Here is a 22632-nt window from a genome sequence, read left to right on the forward strand (position 1 = left end):
TATATATATATATATATATATATATATATATATATATATATAGGTTGCTGTATGTCTTTATTAAGCATATTGCCTTTACATATACCAAATGACATTGTGAAATAACCGAATGAAAGAATAGATTGTTTTGTTTAAAAATAATCTTTAATTTTGTAGGGGGGGGTCTTCTTCCCCTTGTAGGTAGAGAGAGAGTGTGTGTGTGTGTGAGAGAGAGAGAGAGAGAGAGAGAGAGAGAGAGAGAGATGCTAAGGGATGAGGCGTAAAAAAAGAAAAACAGACATGCTGGACTCATCTCGTCTCTGGCATGCGAAACAGAAACAAGATCAGCGAGCGAGGATGCGCCTCCCAGTCGAAGCCCCTGAGTCCGCCTCGTGATGCAGTCTCCATAGCGACTACAGTTTCCTGGGTAACCCCAGTTAACGTTGCCATGGCATCCTTCGCCGTTGCTACAGCAACGCTCCAGATGGTTCACAAAGCTTGACTGGCAAAACAGAGCGAGAGACAGAGCTGGTTATAGTAGGGGGGAGGGAAGGGGGGTGAAATGGTTTAATTTGATCAATTGCCTTCTGTTTGCCAGTTTTCCTAAATAAAAGTCATAAAGCATAAGGCAATACTGAAACAGAGAAATTGGCGTACACACATATAGTACAATCTGTTTTGTACTTGTGTTGGCATGTTTATGTGATTAAAGCTCTCTGATTTAAGGAAAATTATTGAACAATATTTCACATGTTGGTACACTGACCATTCGTCCGGTCTGTATAAGTTATGTCAACATCTTGGCCAACATAAATAGTCCATTTATAGTAAAATACAAGCTTGCAAATTAGGTCTTACTACCAAATTCTGCTGTTGTGCCACATCATACTTAGGAGACTCACGCCAGTTCCAGTAATGCTTCTGTTATCAGAATATCTTGCAATGGTCTATTTCCTGCAGCTGTCAGTTTGAAGGCACTGCGTGACTGTGCAAGCTGATTACACCTGTCTCCTCCACTGACCAGTGTTAAAGGGCACCAATACACCGCCCAGGAGCATTCAAACTGTCATTCAGAGCATTGTGAACCATTCATGGAAGTGTCTATGTGTAAAACTGTTTGCATGGCTGTGCATTTATGTAATCATATATGTAAAAAAAAACATTTTATTTTAGACATTTCATTTTAGTTCTTGAATCGCTTTCTCTACTTTTAGAAGACAGACTGTTACTTTTATTAGACGTGTCACATGAGTAGCTTGTAGAATGCAATCTGTTTGGCTTGCAATGGACTGAAGCAAGGGAGTGAAGTGAAAACATTGTCTTATTTCTTTATTCTATTTTATTTGTGTTTATTCTGTCTGAATGCAGTACTCAAAATATGCTCAGTGCTGCCATCCAGTGATCTGCTTAGGGCCATGCAATGGAAAAAAATCTGTTCTATTGACAAAAAGTTTTAAAACATTGAATGAGTTGTTCCTAAAATCAGCTCTAGGCATGCCAGAAACTGTCATAAAAAGTTTTGTTATTCTAGATTCAATCTGGCATTTGATACACCATCAAGTGTCCCATTAAATGTAATTGTTAATCTGAGAAATCATATAAAACCTCAGACCTTAGGGTTTTATAGTAGCATATTTATGAAAATCTATACATTATTTTGTTGCATTGCAGTCCTGTAACAAAATAACTGCATACTTCAAAGTAGTGATCACCACATTTGCCTTTCCAGCTTTCTGATTTCTCTTCTGAGTAAGACACAGTGGTCCTGGATGAGCTTGAGAGCATTAGCATGCATTTGGCTCCTGCACTGACAGTCGCAGGCCCCAGCTGCTGCATGACGTTTCATGGCAGAGAGCTAAGATGTGTGAGGTGTGAAGTGAGCTGTCTGACGTCTCTGGAAATTCAAGCTGTCAGCTGATAACGTGTGATATAAGCTGCTGCTTCCATGCTGCCTTCAAGGCCCTTGGACTCATAAGCCCCTGTTCGCTCATAATTGAAGGCTTTTCTTTTCTTTGCTTTGATAATAACCGTGAGCACTGAATTCTTCTCTGTTTGTCTTTCTTTTTACACCAGGAAGGAAGGAACTCATAGAGGTTTCCGCTGATGGGCGTCAATATCACACAATCAGCTGAGCTGTGGCCCTATTCCAAACAGTGAAAGCAACACAGTTTTAAAGGTAATGAGTTTGAATGGTATTTATGTAATGAGCAATATGTCATTAAATGTTTTGCCATATTACCTATGTGAACAAACATATCAGAGCTATATTAACCTCTTAAAATCACAGACTTATTGCATATTAAGGATTATTATTTAGTAAATATAGGGACTTCAACGCAAACTGCTTGAGTGTGCAATAAAACTTCGGGCCGGCTGGTGGGCCCTGGCCATTTAAGGGTTAACAAAAAACTTATTTACAAAAGTTGTCATGGTCATTTTATTGAAGAAAGAAAAATAGCAACTTTAATGTGCATTAATGTAGCAAGATTTTATTAGTAAATGAAAGCTTTAATTACTGGTTAAACTTTAGTAGAAATGGCCCAGTCAGTTCATAATGAAATGCTTACACAGTGTAGTGTAAAGGGCAACTGGTGGCTTTAAGGGGTGCAAAAGATTAAAAGATTCATTGTCTTTCAAGATGTTTTGTGACAATATTTAAAGGCAATCATGAACTGTCCTCTTAGATGTAATGGGGAGCGAGGAGGCGGACGCACGTACTGAGATAGGCGAGATTTATTAAGGGCAAAACCAGGGTCATAGTCTGAACGGTCCAGGTTCAAATAGCCAATACGGACAGCAGAAGAGACAGACATGACAAAATAACACAGGCATAAACATCCAAACACAGACAGAGATACAAACAAAGACCAGTAACCAGACAGGCGAAAACACAGGGCATAAATACATAAGGGTAATGAGGGACAGGAGCAAACACAGGTGGAGACAATCGGGGCAGAGTCATGAAACAAGGCGGGTAAACCAAAACAAATGAACAAATGGACAGGACTGGGAGGGGCCAATCGTGACATTAGATGGCAATTAATTCTACATAATCATTACTATGCTAACTAAATGTAACACCTAAAGCATCCAAACTATTTATTTACACAAAAAAAAAATATTTCATTTAAAAGTGCAAATAACTCTTACATTGACACAGTTTTGTCTTTCACTTTTGCCAATGATTGAGCTGATCTGAAATTATATACACATTTGAAACAAGTACATTTAAAGCACTTTCTTCAGTGTATGACAGTTTTCTCTAAACCCAAATGCAAGAATAGATGTAGTTAATAGCCATAGAAATGGGTCAAACCTTCCACCTGAAGCAAATTGATGTTACTGACCCAGTATTCCACATGACCTGTTTGTGTGTGTGCCTGTGCCTGTGCCTGTGTGTGTGTGTGTGTGTGTGTGTGTGTGTGTGTGTGTGTGTGTGTGTGTGTGTGTGTGTGTGTGTGTGTGTGTGTGTGAGAGAGAGAGAGAGACAGTGTATTATCACATGATCCATCTGAGCACTCCCCCTCCGGCTGAAGATACACCTATTATAAAGCCTCTCACACAGCATAGTTGGTTTCATGGCTAATTAGGTACAGAAATAATTCAAAGATATGACCATACAATAAATATCTGTGTTTATAATAATAACAATATCAACAACAATAATAATAATAATAATACATGTTATTATTATTATTGCTGTTATTATCATATTTATTATTAGTAGTATTTTTATGTCTTCCAAAGTCACTGAATTCTAGTCGCTTTTATATGCTGTCACAGTTACAGCTGAAAATAGGGATGAACCCACAGCTGATGTTTATAGGATAAACTATAAGTCACTTTAATTTCAAATTTTGTCAATGGAAAGTACATTGTTTCAAAGAAGAAATGCACTCTTATCAGCCCCTAATGTATCTACTTGGGAATGAGTTTGTATCTCATCTGACAGATGTTACAAAAGTTACATTTCACAAGATCTGTAAGTGCTGTGATCACTAGGAAAGAGTTGTGTGGAAGTCAGAGAACACCCTTCATTCATGTAATTTCTGTAGCTGTTTAGTACAGTTTGTTTAATTTCAGGAGCTATTGCTGAGAGGATCATACTGTATATAAGATAATCCATGTGCATAAGGAAGAGGAAAGTAAAAAAAAAAACAAGCAAAAAAAACAGGTGTTTCCAAAACATATTAAAATATACATAGAAAACGGAACTCCTAAAAAATGAGCAAAAGCTGACAGACCACCAAAAGTGTCTCCAACAAATAAACAGCACTTAAAGCTTTCATCTCTGGGAGAGACGAGAAAATCAAGCCCTTGCTTCAGATCAGAAAAAAAATCCACAGGTGTCCATATTCCCGCTGGGAGAAGACAACTCCATCTGAAAGGATGTGTTGGATCTGTAATCATCAAAAAGACTTTACTGCGAAAAGGAGACAAAAGAAGCAGCTGGTGTTCTCAGAATGATGAACTGATCACCCCAACATCACTGAATGTGTTTGGGATAACTTGGATCTTGACAAGCAGAAAATACAACCAACCTCTAAGACTGAACTTTGGACATGCGGATGTGAAATGTCCCTGCAGATTTATTTATTTTGTTAACTAAAAGCAGCTCCCTCTAAAAGAATGGAAGCTGTAATAAAGCCAAACAGTGTGTTTTCTGCTTGTTTCTTCATGCTGAAAAATGAATAACTTGCACCTGATGGCTGTTTTGACTGGAATTGAGATAAATAATGGGTGGTCTCTGACTTTTGCACAGTTCTGTAAAAGTATTTTGTGTAATTTGTATTGTGCCAGCTAGTGTGAGAGAGGTAGAAATAGTAAAGTGGGCCACCTTTGTTCCTGTCAGTACAGAAACTATGTATGAATCAGAGATATACAAGCTCATATTTAAACAACTAATTATTGGGGCAATAAAGTTTTTGTTTGTGTTTAACCCTGGAGCTGAAGGGAGCTGGAGCACATCGCATTGTTTTAGCTTGAATGATTTTTCTTTGCTGGGTTACCACCAATATCCTGGTATTCAAGGACATGCATGTGTGTGTTTATCTTTCCTACTGTACGTGTGTGTTAAGTTAGTTTGTGTGCATATGTGGGTGTTTATGTATATATCTGTTCATGTATGTGTGTATTTGTGTGCTCTCATCTGTTTGTGCCTTTGTGTGTGTTCCACCACTAGGGGCCTCAGCGTGTTGATAGACTCTGGTAGTCATTTCACACTCACTCGGGGTGTTATGGCACTGGAGGTGCTGTATCTGCTTTAGTTCATTAATTAAACAGAGACTGTATGAGGAGAGAGGGAGAGTGAGAGAAGGCGAGAAATATTTTGGTGAAAGAGGCATAGAAGAGCACTGCCTTGAGGTTGCGTCTCAAACTGCTGATCTGAACTTGTACGATTTTATAAAGAACTTGAAAGTAGTTAAAGGGCCCATATATACTTGTAAATGCATGAATGTGTGATATCATAAAAACAATGAATTCAGAACTGGGCAGTAAATGTACTGAATGAATCTGTATAATTGTTTACATAAAACATCAAACTTTTATTTTATAAGGAAATGAGGAAAATTTGGTTTCCCATGATTGGGACCCTTTACACACTTACATCACCTCCAAACTACTCCAAAGATGTGGATATTTACTAACATTTCTAAGTTTAACTAAATTATACAGGTTCAAGACATTAACAGAGGAAGTGTGGGGTATGATAACCATAGTGCTGTGTGATTATTTTGTGTTTTACCAAGACAGACTAACTAAGTTCTAGGTATCAAGCTGATAAAATACATAGTAAAATAGTTCTTTGAGATTATATTTGCCACCTTGTTTGGGATAACAAGGTGTTAAGTACAATTGAATACACTACAAAGACAAGATATTTAATGTTCAAATGGATAAACGTTACTGTTTTTTGCAAATATTCAAATATTTTTAATTTGATGCCTGCAACACGTTCCAAAGAAGTTGGGACAGGGACATGTTTACCACTGTGTTACATCACCTTTCCTTTTAACATCACTCAATAAGCGTTTGGGAACTGAGGACACTAATTGTTGAAGCTTTGTAGGTGGAATTCTTTCCAATTCTTGCTTGATGTACAACTTCAGTTGCTCAACAGTCCGGGGTCTCTGTTGTCATATTTTGCACTTCATAATGTGCCACACATTTTCAATGGGAGACAGGTCTGGACTGCAGGCAGGACAGTCTAGTACCCACACTCTTTTACTACGAAGCCACACTGTTGTAACACGTACAGAATGTGGCTTGGCATTGTCTTGCTGAAATAAGCAGGGATGTACCTGAAAAAGACGTTGCTTGGATGGCAGCATATGTTGCTCCAAAACCTGTATGTACCTTTCAGCATTAACAGATGTGCAAGTTACCCATGCCATGGGCACTAACAGACCCCTATACCACCAGTGATGCTGGCTTTTGAACTTTGCGCTGATAACAATCCGGACAGTCCTTTTCTTCTTTGGCCTGGAGGACACGACGTCCATGATTTCCAAAAACAATTTGAAATGTGGACTCATCAGACCACAAGACACTTTTCCACTTTGCGTCAGTCCATCTCAGATGAGCTTGGGCCCAGAGAAGCTGGCGGCGTATCTGGGTGTTGTTTCGCTTTGCATGGCAAAGTTTTAACTTGCAATTGTAGATGGAGCGACGAACTGTGTTCACTGTGTTTTCTGAAGTGTTCCTGAGCTCATGTGGTAATATCTGTTACAGAATGATGTCGGTTTTTAATGCACTGCTGCCTGAGGGATCAAAGGTCATGGGCATTCAATGTTGGTTTTCTGCCTTGTCACTTACTTGCAGAAATTTCTCCTGATTCTCTGAATCGTTTGATGATATTATGGATATTATGGATATTATGGATATTATGGGTAAATGATGAAATCCCTAAATTCCTTGCAATTGCACATTGAGAAACGCAGTTGTTCACAAAGTGGTGAACCTCGCCCCATCTTTGCTTGTGAACGGCTGAGCCTTTCATTGATGCTCCCTTTATACCCAATCATGACACTCACCTGTTTTCAATTAACCTGTTCACCTGTGGAATGTTCCAAACAGGTGTTTTTTGAGCATTCCTCAACTTCCCCAGTCTTTTGTTGCCCCTGTCCCAACTTCTTTGGAATGTGTTGCAGGCATCAAATTCAAAATGAGTGAATATTTGAAAAAAACAATAAAGTTTATCCATTTGAATATTAAATATCTTGTCTTTGTAGTGTATTCAATTGAATATAGGTTGAAAAGGATTTGCAAATCATTGTATTCTGTTTTTATTTATTATTAACACAACATCCCAACTTCATTGGAATTGGGGTTTTATAAACACAGTTACATTAAATTTAGTGTGATGTCACATGTGTATAGTACCGGGTAAATGATTGTGTTTTGCTTGCATATAATCTTTTTGACTCCATATAACTACCTGTTGCTTTTTGCCTAACATAATTACACAGTACCACATTCATATTACGTAATTGCATGCTTAATTCCTTATTGTGTTACACAATTAATTGCGTATGTGAACTGTGAATACGGTGTTGACTAAAAGATTAGAATTTGCATCCCCATCTGCTCCCTAATCTTTTTGTTTCAGCAGCAAAAACTGCAGAGTTAAAAGTATAATACAATATATGTTTTAATATGCAATGTAATAGGAGGACTCTGAGACCTTAACATCATTATTGCTGTCATATAATAATGATTATTACTGTAATCTCCTATGTGCATGTTGTAGCCATTCTGTGCTGCCTGGCTTTTCTTGCTCCAGAACAGTCTTGCACTGGCTTTTCAAGTAGTACCTTTATGGAGCTGGGAAAGCCAAGAAGTGGAGAACATAGAAAAGATACACCCGCATAGAAATCTAATGAAACAAAACTACCATCTGTGAAACAAAATCAATTTTTTGCTAGCTTTGTTTTCTTATTTCACCTGTCCTATTTTAACTGCAGTCGCTGCTTTTCAAGGCCCAGATTCAACTACTCAAAATGTGTTTTGTTTCTGCAGATCTTTCAAATAGATCCACGCCGTGCCTAGGACTGTTCATCAACCATTCCACTGAAAAGGAGGCTTTCAAAGCACAGGAACAAGCCCATATGAGGACAGAGCGATGAAGTCCACATCACTCTGTATTGTCCTCTCTGCCAGATCAACATTCTAGAAGTGGCCTTTTTCTCTGGATATACTGCCAGGCCGAATCTAGATTACCAGTGAGAAGATATCTTTGTACCACTCAAGATGGCAGCTGTGAACCTTTGAAATAGTTGGACAGAAGCTGACCATCTTTGTAACTGTCCACTGCTGTAGGACATATATACTGAGGATTTTGATGTGTCCTTCATGTATTCAGAGTTTGTGATGTTATCAAACCAGATGTCTGCGTATGAATTTGTCATCATTAAGACACTGCCTACTTACTGGCTATATAATTCACTGCCTATTTATTGACTATATTAGACATTCCAATCACTGAAAATATTAAACTTTATGATGCGCTGCACTAATAAAAGAAATGGGTTGTCAGAGCAACGCGAAGAGAAAAAACATCCTGTTTTGTGCTCTTGCTCTCTTTCTCTCCTCTACTTTGACTGTGAGAAAATCAGTCATTACGGTATTGAGCACACTAAGATTGGATCTATACCTCTGGTGCTGCCAAAGTAGACTGCTCGGCATCAAGGTAGGTATCACTCCATAAAAAGATCCCCTGAGTTTTCACTAAGGTCATTAGGAACCTCATTAATCAGTGTTTTATTTACCTTTTAACAAAGTCCTTACACGAAGGTCTGTCCACTCAGCGGCAAACTCATTCCAAAAACTGCCCAGGCTGAAACATTCCTTATAAGTTCAGTGTGGATGGGCAGATTGAGAATGTCACAAGTATTTTCTTTTTTACAACATCAAACTTTTATTTCAGGAAAATGAAGGTTTCACTTCAGGTGGGAAGTGAAAAAAATCCATAGTTGTAAACTGAAGTTTCAGCAAGAGAACTTTTCCTGCTTATCCTTTACCAACTAGGCAAATGGTTCTTTTAACTGAAAGGTGAGACTTCCTGTAATACAGTTGCCATGTTTAGTGTGACAAGATATTCCATTCAGATTATAACCAGCAATCTGTCTCCTCCTCCTGTTATAAGATAAATCAGTCCAAACTGCATTGCATTACTTTACAGGTGGAGTTTTGTATGTCATATAGTTTTGTTGTCAGCTTAGATCCTGGAGGGCTGGTGTGGTTTGGTAATGCTCCTACTCAGACACACTCACAAAACCTGGATGGGTTGAATTAGGGAAATCATGAAATCAGTGATGTTTGTAGACTACTATTGTAGTTAAACAGCCACTTATTTGGTTATCTGAGGGTATTTATCCTCTTACTTTGTCTGTCATAAGGACACAACAGTCTGTATTTAAATAAATAAATAAAAACTCCATCTTTTTGGACTGAAAAATCTAAGCAGAAAAGGCTGTCCCATTTATATGAAAATTAAATATAAATATTAAAAAAAAAATTAAATGTTGTTGATGCAGTAATTTTATTTAGACTACATGTAGGAGACAAGTGGTTAGCCTTAAGATAGGCATTGACATTTTGTTAAAAATAGATAAAATAAAAAAAATAGATAAACATAAAAAAATGTTTAAAAAAAACACTTGTCAGACACATAGTCATATATAAAAGTTCAAATGACACAGACAAATTGCATGTTTTGTTGATTTTCCAAGTTAAAATAAGTAAACACTGTCTTTAGAGGGAACACTTTTAAATATGAATTTTTCCTGCACATTTTAGTGCACAATTTTTTTGCAGAGCTTAATGTATTTTAAAAAAACATACAAAATATCAATATATTTAAAATATGTATTTTATCTGTGCTATATAAAATGTATTAGAGGTTATATTTATACATTCTAATCTAATACATTCTTAGAAAAAAGAGATTCGAAACTGTCACTGAGGCGGTACCTCTTTTGTCATTGGGGTGGTACCCTAAATGGTACATTTTCTAAGTTTTATTGACTGCACACATCTCGTCTCTTCTCCAGGCTCGACTTTCCGCCTGTGATTATAGCAGGGCAAGTGACCCAGTAAATTGGTTCTAATGACGTCCCTGCATGAATCTGTGCTAGACACTAGCCCTCCAGTACCAGAGCTAAATATCCCTGACAAATATGGTAGAGCAGCGCTGCCCAACACAGCTCTACCTATAACATTCATCTGTGGACTTTATTTGATTAGATGGATTAGATGGATCGGTTGAGATAGTTTAAGACTGGAACTAAACTCAGAGTGATTAAATCACCACGAGCAGGCCTCAGCCTCCCTGCTGCTGAGTGCTGCTGATGCTACACGCAACCAATTAGCATATGGCAATGAAATGACCGCAGAAAACCTCCTGCACCTTGCTGCACCTGTATGGCCTAGGTGTCACCTAAAAGTAGGGACCAGATGTTTGAACTTTTTGATCCCCAGCAGGTGTTACTTAAACTGCTGAGTCACCCTGCTCCCCATTAGTCTCAGTGCAAGATGCAAGACTTCCTGAACCCAGATCATTCTAGCATATATCCCAGCATGCTATTCTTAGTCTTGCCAGAAAGAAAAGCCAGATTGAGAATGTCACAAGCAACACAGCCTCCTATGCACAGCAACCTGGATGCCGTAACTAATACGCCCTACAGGTGCTGAGAAAGGTCATTTTAGGTGGTTAGACACTTTGTCTCACTGTTTCTGACTCCCCAGTAGCCATAATGCAAACTGAAATGTGTCTATACTGCCTTGCATTAATCATTTTCAAAAAGAGTGAGCAGATTTGGTTTTAAATGGCCTAAAGCACTAAGTTTCTTACATAACATATACATGATCAGTGCAGTAATGAGCAATTTGTTACACATGGTTGTCTCAATGCAGAGCAACACAGGATTTTATCATATGCATGCTCATGTGCAGAAATACGCATCTGTCAAGTGTATATGCTTCACATAGTCTGAATAAGGCCCTAGTTTGTGCATCTTACTGACTCCATGTAATGCAAATGTGCTTGGCCCCATGCTCTAAGCTGATTAAACAGCTCATTTTGAATCCATTGTTTGTGTAATGTCACGAAAACCAACATATTTGTACATATCCACCTATTCAACTTAGAGCATTAGGCTGTAGCCCACTCACACTGAAGTTATAAGGAGCATTTTAGCCTGGACTGCCTGTTGAACAATGTCCAGTATGGGCCTGCCAGTATATCAGTCTTAGAGGAACAATAACCAAAACATCTTGTTTAATTTTAAGTTGGAAAGAAAGGTCAAATATTTTTTGGTACAAAAAAGGAGACAAATGTTATGAGTGTATCTCAGGGGGAAAAAGAAAAGACAAATAAAGGTCATATGTCCTTTAAGTGTGAACCAAAGATTTACTTGACTGTACTCTGACAAAGATTAATGGCTTGTTCGATAGTGCTTCCGTAAGTGGTGTAATACAAGCCATTATCGCAGTGTATATTTGGCCTGGTCCCAGGAGATGCTCTGGCAGAGCAGAGAGAATGAGAGACAAGGGACCTATAGCTCCATGTGTGTGCGTGCGCATGTGATAATGAGGAACCCCTCTGCTGCTTGGTCGGAACAGCTGAGCCCAGTACAGCTCATTGGACATGAGCACGCCATGCGTGTCTGCATGTGTGTGTGCGTGTTTTGATCCTGTGCGCTGCTGTAGGACTCCCATGAAGGACCAGGGTTTCCCCCCCCTCTCTCTCTCTCTCTCTCTCTCTCTCTCTCAGGATGAAGCTCAGAAGACCACACAAACCAAAGCCATCCCAGCACACAGTAATGCTGCTGCTGCTATGGCGATTACTGAGAAGCTGTGAAGCTGAGGGAGAGATAAATCAACGTGATGCTCACTTCAACTAGCAAGGATTTCCCAGTATAATAACCAAACAAAGGCCAAACATGTTTTGTGATAACTGTGATATAAAGCTAACACAAATGGATGGGAATTGATGGAAGAATTAATAAATTTTTTAATAATTAATTAATTATTAATTTAGAATTAATAAATATTTGTGATTAGTTAACAGCTGTGAATAAGGCAGTTCAGTCAGTCCAGATACTTTTTGCAAAGGCAGTATTCAGAATAGAGCTACTTGTGATTATTTAGAACACTGTAAAAATATTTACCCACTAAATAAATAAAATACAATATTTAAAAGAAACTTTGTTAATGTTTGTTCATTAGTTAGTTAAAATCAGCACCCAGCATGTAGTAAACACATTCCTTGGACAGAGTCTAACTCAAAAAACAGCTTCTTTTTTAAGCACTGAAGGTCCTGAGTAGACTGAGAAAATGTGATGAACCAGTTATTTATCTCAGTATGATTGAGCTCCTCTGAGGGATCACAGCTGACATGTTCTTCAGTGCTAAGTGTAGCATTTGTGTTGAATTGGATTTACCTTTAATTGACTGAAATGGACATATCACTCTAAAAAATGTTGAGATTGCACAAGGAAATAAACCTTAGTGCCAATTTCCATCAGCTTGTTCTTGTTTACTCAATTTGTAAACAATTAGTTACAGTGGCTGGCATCCTGCTGCCAGCACTACAGGAGATATTTAGTCGAGCTAACATGATATTTGTTGTCCTTGGAAACAGTCAAAATCGTAGAACTCTATTCATTAGTTAGCGACTTAGCTATGTACTTATTAATTAATTATTATTCTAAAACAACCTTCATATGAACATTTCATGATAAATGTAGCTGCAGTGAAGTTACATTCTTTTCTTTTTGTTGCTTTTACAAAATTACCATTTTCGCAATTTACTGGGTTTTCTTATGATATTGTCCTTTCACTCTCATAATGTTATCTCTGAAAAAGCAAATGTCCTTTACCTTAGTAATACTGTACTTTTCCAATTATGGTTTCCCCTGTGAGGGCACTGGAAGGGCTTGTTTGAGTCATAGCACATGGCCATAACAAATCAGCCTGTGAATCAGTCACTGAACACCTCAGTGCAATAAAATACACAATGCCACTAATATTCTATGCGGCAGTTAAAGAGGGTTGTTTCCCTGCCATTTTTCCAACCTGTGACTCACAGATTAGCTTTAGCTTAGGTTAATGATATGTTTTCTTTAGATACTTCTAAAATAGATCTCTTTCACTACTGTTGCGTTGCACTGTTCCATGCTTCATATTTCTGCAGCTCCATAGGAAATGAAGTGTGAAATTGAAGGCTCAGCCAGTACACTGCAGGAATCATTCTTATAGACACATCCAGAGGACAAGCAGAGAGCTGGAGATTTTGCCCTTGAAGCCACAGAGGCACTATTATCTACATGGATACTGTAGCATTCAAGTAAGCTGAGTAGGGTGACCTGATGCTTTGAAATAAGAATGTATTCTTGTAGTGTCACAGTCACAGAAGGTTAAAGCTGATGAAAGCAATTATGCAAAAGTAGAGAAGGTGTAGTCAAATAACAGCTGCACCAAATCCTAAAGTACACTGCATAGCAAAAAAAAACAACAGTAGAAACCTGCACTTTGTCTATACTTTGGTCCATTTTATGAATAACAGTATGTCATTCAGTGTGAGAGACCACAGAAAACAACAGCCATATTTTTATTGATTTTCTCTTCTCTTGCATCCATACTGCAGTCTAAAACTGTGTTAGCCAGCATGGCAGGCCTCAGGCCCAAGACAAATGCTTTTGAAATAATTTTTATATTTTATTCAGCTTCAAATGGATATTAACTATCAGCTGTTTATAATACTTGAAATACATAAATATTGAAAGATAAAGCTGAATATAATATAATAATAGTTCATCAAATCTGTTTGACTCTGAGCTGAGGCTGTTTTATTAGAACAAACCCAATCATCCTTACTGGAACACAGACCACACAACCTAACAGGTTGATAAGGGAAGTATGAAAAGATATAGGCATGACGTTTTACAGGGGGAAAATTGGTTAAACTTTTTTTTATTGCTTTAAGTGTCGAGTGACATAAGCATTACAGAAGTCATTAAGTGTGACGTGACAGTTGCACCAGTTTTTTAATTAGTGCATACCAAACCAAGCCTCTATGAAAAAATGGTACCGATCAAAACAAAGAATAAGGTTAAAATTGTGAGGCTATGAGAGTTTTGAGAATATGAGAATTTGCATAGTCACACATTTTTCTCACCAATTTACAAACTGTCAGTCATTTTGTAGAGCACAGTGGACTGATTTGGAACATCAAATAAAAATGTATCAAGCAAAAGTGTATTAAGGCAGCACCCAGGAAAAGAGAAGATCTCTGGAATCTCTCCTCAGAGAGCAGCTGTCTTCTCTGAGGTTGCCATTTATTATAAGGTACTCATGTTAACATTGTCGCTAAGATCATAATTGTAAAATTAAAAACTCCTGTAATACATTTTAACGGTGCACAAACCAGCACTAACTCTTCCATGTAGCAGTCAAACCATAATGTGAAAAGATCATTTATATATCTTTGTGAACCATGCAGCATGTCTTCCCTTAAAGAAGAAGCATAAAATGCTGACTCAAGGTGTTTTCCCTCCACCTCAGTGATGGATCTGTCAGAAAAAGCTGCAGACATGACACAGCATCTTGGGCTCAGTGCCAGTGTTTCCTTGTCCTGTGTGATGTCATCAGTGCACTCTCTCCCTTCACACTGCCTGCAGAAGGACTCCTGGTGCTTGTCACCATAGTAACAAGGCAAGCACCATCCAATGACAACAGCAGTCTGTCTACCTGGCCTCAGCTTAAGTTTATTTAGAGGATAAAATCATATAGAGTGATATAATGTATAAGTACTAATATAATGACAACAAAGATAGTGAGGTTTCACTACGTGGCACAAGTTAAGCACCATATAATTACTGGCATCTTTCACAGTAAAAGCAAGACAAAGAGGAAATGCTTGTTTTAGTCTGTTGCTCTGAAAACTGGAGCAGCATCTGGTTTGTTTTTAGAAGAGCACACAACTCAGAGCTGTCATCATGTGTTGATCAAAGGACAAACAGACTTTTAGCCCTCTTAAGCTAATATATAATGGTACATAGCTGTTACATAAGTAATAATATAGCTGTGATATAAGCAGTTTTTCATAGAAATCTGCAGGGATTTTTTCCACACCTCCAAGCTTCAGGCTTATAATTTGGTTGCATCTTCTGCTTCTCATGATCCAAGTAATCCCAAACACATTCAGTAATGTTGAGGTCTGGATTCTGGGGTGGTCAGTCTATTGTTCAGCTTCTCTGTTGGTGTTCTTTTTCTGTTTCCTTTCTCAGTAACAGCTTCATGACAGCTACACATCCTTTTAGACCCACAGCGTTGAGTTGTGGATTTTTCAAGACACAGTTGTTAGGAGTGACATTTTCTCTAGATAATTCAATACATTTTTAACTCCATTTTTGGAATTTTCTGGTTTTACTTTGGCTATCGCATAATTATCTAATCTAATTATCACATAGTTATCTAATTATCATAAGAGTGACACTGATACTTGTTGTGTACTCAGTGGACTGTATTTGTGTCTGGGTGCAGGAGGAGCTTGTGTCTGTCCTTCATTACGTCTACAGGTTCTGCTGGTGCAAGTGCTGCAGCAGTGGGTGGATAAGTGACCTTGAGTATCTCCTGGGGCCTGGCATAATGCCAGTGTCTGCACCTTCCTCACTCTCTCTCAAACTGAAGACAGAACAAATCTAGACTGAACAGCATGAACAAATCCAGAATACAGTCTTTCCTAGAACTCCACTTGAGATGATTCTCATGATTCAGAGCCATTCTGGCATGTTCAACCCTGAGCACGAGAGATTTATTCATATTATATAGCATGAAGAGGAAAAATAATGTAACATTTCAATAGCACTGTTTTTGGAAAAACATTGTATTTTTATTCATGTAGAATTTAATTGATAGATATTTAGAAGGATATATGATTGCTGTAGAATAATATTGGAATTTTAGGACAGTCCTTATTCTAAAGTGATATAACTTCTATTTTGGTTGAGGTCCTTTAATGACATTGAATCAAAATCATTCGCTTCATATTTTCATTGTACCTCTTCCACCACATTACAACAGGTAGTCCTGCCTTCCATCACACTGTACACTTCGCTCATTGTGTGCTGGTTTAAGCCTTTCCATTTTAATTAAAGTATAAAGGCTAATGCAGTGTGAGCCTATGCTTTGTTACCGTATTAACAAGCTTTTAATAGCCATCATTCTTATAAATAATGGCTTGGCTGTCAGGCCCATGTAAGACATGTATATCAGTGGAGACTAGAAGACAAACTGGAGGAAGCAAAGGAATCTGAATCACAAATCACAAAAAACTGGTTAAGAAGTCAACCTCTCATGTTACTTTTGTCTAAGAGAAAAGGAGATGATGGACAACAAATGAGCTCTCAGTTTAAATAAAGGTTCATAGTGACATAAAACATTTCTAATTACATGAAGCAGGCCATTGTACTACATTCTGTCCTTTATTCTGTTCATCGGTGAAACAAGCTGCAGCTGTCTCACATCCATCCATCAATTCTAAGTTGATTAATAAAAGGCTTAATGAGTTTCTAATGAACAAAATCAGGGATGCCAGCACAAGTTGAAATCTAAGGAAGATGTACAACAGCAGCCAGTCCCAGAGTAATAAGTTTGGGTAAAACTATTATGTGTGACTCATCAGCTGGAGGGAATTTTGGCAGGTTGTCTAGAGAACAAGCGTGTTTTGCTGCTAAGTATCAGACAAGTGGATGAGTGGACAAGCGCTGCTAACATTGTGAATGAAACGGAACAATGTTTGCTCATTCTGAATTAGCTCTGTCTGGGTCTTTACTACAGCGCCAATATGCATATGCAGTCCACAAGCAGATTGAACCATCTAGAAGCATCTCAACTGTTTGAGAAAGTCTACAACTGAGTCAGATAGAGTGATGGAAATGGTCCAAAGTTAAATGGAAAAAATCTTTGAACATTAACTTTCATTAGAAGTTGAGAAGGTTTTTTTCTATCTCCTGAAAATTTTACATTTTGGAGATGTGACATGCATGTCCAACAGTGATATGTACATCTCACTGACATCTCACAGTGTTCACAGTATATGGCTAAAAAGTCCATAATGCTGAAATATAGAAAAGAGGTTTGCCCACCACCTTCCCTGTGCTGTTTTCCACCTAGGTAAATAAATTAACAGTTTAGCCTAATTCATTTGGAAGAACGCAGTGAGCTTACAGGCAGCGCACTTGTTCTTTAGGCAGTTCTTAATGGAGAATCATTATTTAGGTTGGAAGAACAAAAATACTGAAGACAAAGCAAGTTATGAGCAGGTCTCAAACAGGTTATGAGGACACACTGCTCACACACTTGAAGCACGTCCCCTTTAAAACTGCCCACTCTGCGGAAAAGTAAGGAGTGGTATAGTGGCGTGTTTTTTTCGCACCAGTATTGCGACTCGCCCCGCCTTCTGCGCTAGGATAGGCTAGAAGTGGACTATATGTGGACGGACTGTTTGTAAACGCGAACCACCAGCCCAGAATGCGAAACACTACCAGCCAATCCTGGAGAAAGAGGTGGAGGGGGTTCCTGAATATGGGTGGGTTGAAAAATAACGCGGTACAGTGCGGTTGAAAAGCGTGTATCTTCAACCCAACCGTCTGCGCCCTGGTCCTTGTTGGTATGCACAGCAATGCTTGACTGCAGATTCGATTGAACGCGTTAACTAACTGCCTAATGGCTCTTCGTGATAAGCCAGAGTCGTCATATTGCGACAAAGACTGAAAAAAAAGATCTAGGCCTTTCTTTACAAAATCGCTGCGATTTACCTGGAGGGTAGACAGGTAGGGGACAGGGAGCTGAGACGCAATGCTGAAAACTGATGCATTGTATGTTGAGGCTTTACAGACGCTCCTTGATGCATGCTGCTTTCGATTCTGTGGCTTTGCTGGTTTGCGCGAGCACTCACTTTGTTTTCTGCATGGATGACTGTCACTTGTGTTCGATGATGAGCTCGAGAGCGCTCCGTTCTCAAATGACTTTGCTCTGGCATCCGTGAAGTTGCTATGAATCACCTTACCGGCAAACAGGCTGCATCATTTTGCTGCGTAAAGCCACTATTTCCAGTAAACTAGCTAATCACGATCAGAGAGAGTTCCGCTTTCCTATAGAGACAATACACAACATGCATCCTTGACGGGGCTACCTTTGCTATTTCAAGCTATTGTCGGCCACCTGAAGCTCGTGCACGCGTCCGTATTATGTGAGACGCGCGCTCCTCATTTGCCCCCTTATTTTCCCGCTCTGCGCTCTTCACGCCCCCTGCGCGCGCCCCCCTCCCCATACCCACTCTTCAGACAAACCTGCCGTGCGGAGTGTAGAGCGAGCCGCTCTGGAGGGAGGTGAGGACACACCTCTGCTGCCCCTCTCTTTTCCTCATCCTCCTCCTCCCCTCCCTCTGCACCACGCGCCCACAACCCGGGCATTGCCTGGATTGACGCCGCCGCACGAGCGTTTGGCGTTTCGCGTCTCGGAGCCTCGCGCCGCCGTCCTCGTGCAGAAGAAGCGGGCACGCGGCGGTAGAAGTTTATCCACAGAGGTACAGTACAAACCCTGACGAGCCATGCAGCGCTTTTTAGATACTGAATGGAGTTTAGAAGTCTTGTAGAGTTCAGGGCTGCAGCAAGGCGCTCTTTTCATAACAGCATGTACAGTTACCAAACCGAAGCACGGAGCATAACGTAGCCTATGCATGTAAGAGGTGGGGTGGAGGGTTGGCGGTGGTGGGGGTGGTGGGTGCAACGACTTGCTTGAAATCTATTTTCCTCCAGTTTAATATTTCATCGCCTGCTGCTGCTGAATATTTCAAAGCCCACTAGCACCATTTGGGACCCACATCCATGAAAACAGCCCCAACGCATATATGCATGAACATTTTTCGCTCTGTTGGGTCTTCTCAACATTTTGAGTAATTCATAAAAACTAAGGAAAGAGAGAAATCAGCAGAGCTGGATTTGGGTTTGGGGGGGGGGCATGACTGAGTGTGTCATAGAGATGGGCCTCTTTCGCATGACTGCGCTGTGACAGCCGCAGTGTTATATGAATGGATATCATCCAGTGCAGAACAGCAGACGATAAACTGACAAGGCTCGGTTAAAAGACACACTCTCGCTTACACGAGTGATGATCCGCGCTTTTCTCTTGCATGAGCCAAGCATTGATTTCCACACGTTTCTCACTTTTGTGGATTTGAGCTTTGCTAATTGATTTGAAACCTTGGTCACATTATCATATCATTTAGGGGAGTAACAATGCACTCAGCCCATGATTTAATAAATCTCAGTACTGGGTTCTTAAGATATTTTGCAGCTTCAGATATTGATGACGGTCATGGTGTGGCACAACTTGATAATGAAACTAGAGGCAGTGGCATAACTACACTGTAAAATTGATTTGTCTATTCAGCCTAAAATAATGACTTAATATAATAAGAATCTAGCTGGTTTTATTTAACCCAAATTAAAACTGAATGACACAATGCAAAGTAAAATTTTAGATTAGGTGAACAAAAAGGCGTCAATGGAAACTTCAAAAACACTTATAATAAACTTTTGTACTGTTACATTTTTGCAGTATATGATATTGTGGGCCCCAGTGCACCTACACATAAGAAAATAACTTAAATAAAATAAATGGCTGTAATTTGCTTGTTTTCTTGCTATTGTTAGGTTTCAAACTAGTTGATTCTCTCAAGGTGTGCTCCACCCATTAGCACATAACAAAAAACTATTTGTTCCTGTTAGGCAACCTATTTAAGATTTCAGATTTATAAATAATGAAGATATGAGGTTGCAGGTGCCACAACTAGAGCAGTTGCAGACTGTTCGCAAACCTTCCTGTTCAAACAGTGCAATTGCAATAGGAAGCATAATTAATCAACTGTTCACTCTACAGTATTTCAGCTTTACACTTGTCACAGTTTTTCATTGCAAGGACACAGTGCACTGTTACACCCCTATTAACATAGCAAGCTTTCACATCCTTTCAGAGGACTGAATGCCTTTGTTGCAGTTCCTTATCTTTCACATGTGTAAGACAGGAAAAATCAGTTTGAATGTAAGATGAATCAACATCAGTCATAAGTTCTGTAAAATATGATCAGAAAGTACATTTTATGTTCCATACAGATTTCTTTCATTTTAAATAACTATTGCATTGTACAGTGTAGGTTTTCAATGTCTCTCTGCTTGCTGTATTTCAGTGAATCCTGTGGTGGCACGCTGTGGCCCTCAGCTCTGTACAGCGTTGAGCCCCCTCCCTCTCAGATTCCCTCCCTCCATTTCCCCACCCTGTGGTGCCTGACTCAGGTGAAAAGTGCAGGCCTCACCCTCCTGCATAATGACAGTGGCCACGGGCGACCCCTCAGATGAGGCGGCAGCACACCCGGGCCACCCTCAGGACTATGACGCAGAGGCAGAACAGGAGTGCTGCGAGAGAGTTGTCATTAACATTTCGGGGCTACGCTTTGAGACGCAGCTCAAGACCCTCTCGCAGTTTCCAGAGACTTTGCTTGGAGACCCCAAAAAGCGCATGAAATATTTTGACCCTTTAAGGAATGAGTACTTCTTTGACAGAAACCGGCCAAGCTTTGATGCCATCCTCTACTACTACCAGTCTGGAGGAAGGCTACGGCGCCCTGTAAATGTGACTCTGGATATATTCTCAGAAGAAATTCGTTTTTATGAGCTTGGAGAGGAGGCTATTGAGATGTTTCGAGAGGACGAAGGTTTCATCAAAGAAGAGGAGAGGCCTCTACCTGATAATGAGTTCCAGAAGCAGGTATGGCTGCTGTTCGAGTATCCAGAAAGTTCAGGACCAGCAAGGATTATAGCCATTATATCTGTCATGGTGATTCTTATATCTATAGTCAGCTTCTGCTTAGAGACTTTACCTATCTTCCGTAGTGATGAGGAAGAACATAACGTCAACAATTACAATACCAATTCCACCACCAACTACTCGTCTACCTATTTCACAGACCCTTTCTTCATCCTGGAGACGCTCTGCATAATCTGGTTTACCTTTGAATTCCTGGTTCGTTTCTTCGCCTGTCCCAGCAAAGCCAGCTTCTTTGTGAATATAATGAATATGATTGATGTGGTGGCCATCATTCCCTATTTCATCACACTAGGAACAGAACTGGCAGAAAAAGCAGAGGATGGTCAGCAAGGGCAGCAGGCCATGTCTTTAGCCATCTTGCGAGTCATCAGGCTGGTGAGGGTCTTCAGAATCTTCAAGCTCTCTCGACACTCCAAGGGACTCCAGATTTTGGGCCAGACCCTGAAGGCCAGTATGAGGGAGCTTGGCTTGCTCATCTTCTTCCTCTTCATTGGAGTCATCCTCTTCTCCAGCGCTGTCTACTTTGCTGAGGCAGACGAACCAGAATCCCAGTTCTACAGCATCCCTGATGCCTTCTGGTGGGCTGTGGTTACCATGACGACAGTTGGCTATGGAGACATGGTACCGACCACTATCGGTGGGAAGATTGTTGGTTCGCTTTGTGCCATTGCTGGTGTGCTGACCATTGCCTTGCCTGTTCCTGTCATTGTCTCAAATTTCAATTATTTCTACCATCGTGAGACAGAGGGCGAGGAGCAGGCCCAGTATCTCCAGGTTAATGTCCCCAAAGCTGATTCCCAAGAAGAGCTAAAAAGAAGTAGAAGTGGTTCCACCATCAGCAAGTCTGACTATATGGAAATCCAGGAAGGGGTGAACAACAGCAATGAGGATTTTCAGGAGGAGGACCTCAAAAAAGGCAATTGCACTCTAGCCAACACAAACTATGTCAATATCAAAAAAATGCTCACAGATGTGTAATCAACTGGGATTACATTAATGATCAGTGAGATGGCCGTCTCAGGCTATAAAAGTTTTTGAAACTGTAAAGCAATGCACTAAAGATGATCCAGAAGTGTCAGAACTTCTGCTATTGACATGAGATTAACAATTTCACTCAGAGACCTCAACAACAGACCAGCCCTCCATAAGATCCATATCCAAATGTTGATCCGAGTCTGCATGCAATTAGCTTTCGTCTTTGCGACTCTTATTCAAAAAATCCAAACATCTCACAATAATAGCCAAACAGTAGAAACTACAGGAGGATGAAGAGATAACCTCGTCACAAGAGTTCCAGACTGTGTACCTCCAATGTACCATATATGCATCAACACTCAAGTATCCTTCCCTCAAAGTCCAGCTACATCTCCTTGCTTCTCCAAAGAAAATGTTATTTGTGTGCTTCTTCTGCTGTAAGGAACGTGAGGCCTCACAGGGGGTATAATAATAATGAAACAAAAATATACAAACAGGAACTTCCTCCATTACTGCTGCTGTTTATTATAGATGTCTGACAAAAATTATAACTGAAAATGATAACCCTCACAATGCACTCATATAGTAGTTGATTTAGCTCTGAGCAACTGGTTTTCTATTATTCCATCATTACAGTACTTGCCTCCAGACTGAGAATGTCCTTTATAAGTGTCTGCTTATGGTTTTAAATTATTGTCTTCAGACTCACAGTAGCCTCAATGGACCACATTAACATTTATGCTCTCACGAATGCAGGTCTTACTGAAAAGCTTTTTAGACAGGCTG

At 39.6% G+C, this 22632-nt stretch overlaps 1 protein-coding gene and 1 long non-coding RNA gene across 3 annotated transcripts; both read left to right on the forward strand.

The window, feature by feature from the left end:
- The first annotated feature begins 27 nt into the window (after positions 1-27).
- LOC108427601 lies at positions 28-8537 on the forward strand. Its single transcript, XR_001857869.2, has 3 exons — positions 28-406; positions 2053-2155; positions 7999-8537. It is a non-coding gene; the product is annotated as an uncharacterized LOC108427601 (long non-coding RNA).
- Positions 8538-17438: 8901 nt separating this feature from the next.
- Positions 17439-22351, forward strand: LOC108427602 (potassium voltage-gated channel subfamily A member 2). Of its 2 annotated transcripts, none has more exons than XM_017697862.2 (2): positions 17439-18571; positions 20234-22351. In XM_017697862.2, exon 2 carries the CDS (start codon positions 20371-20373, stop codon positions 21847-21849), a length of 1479 nt encoding a protein of 492 aa, XP_017553351.1. In that variant the 5' UTR covers positions 17439-18571; positions 20234-20370; the 3' UTR covers positions 21850-22351. The 2 variants fall into 2 exon arrangements, with proteins under 2 accessions (XP_017553351.1, XP_037390752.1); XM_037534855.1 differs by having other exon boundaries at positions 17439-17816.
- The last annotated feature ends 281 nt before the right edge of the window (positions 22352-22632 follow it).

This window comes from Pygocentrus nattereri, chromosome 26 (assembly GCF_015220715.1).
Source record: "Pygocentrus nattereri isolate fPygNat1 chromosome 26, fPygNat1.pri, whole genome shotgun sequence".
Taxonomy (NCBI): Eukaryota; Metazoa; Chordata; class Actinopteri; order Characiformes; family Serrasalmidae; genus Pygocentrus; species Pygocentrus nattereri.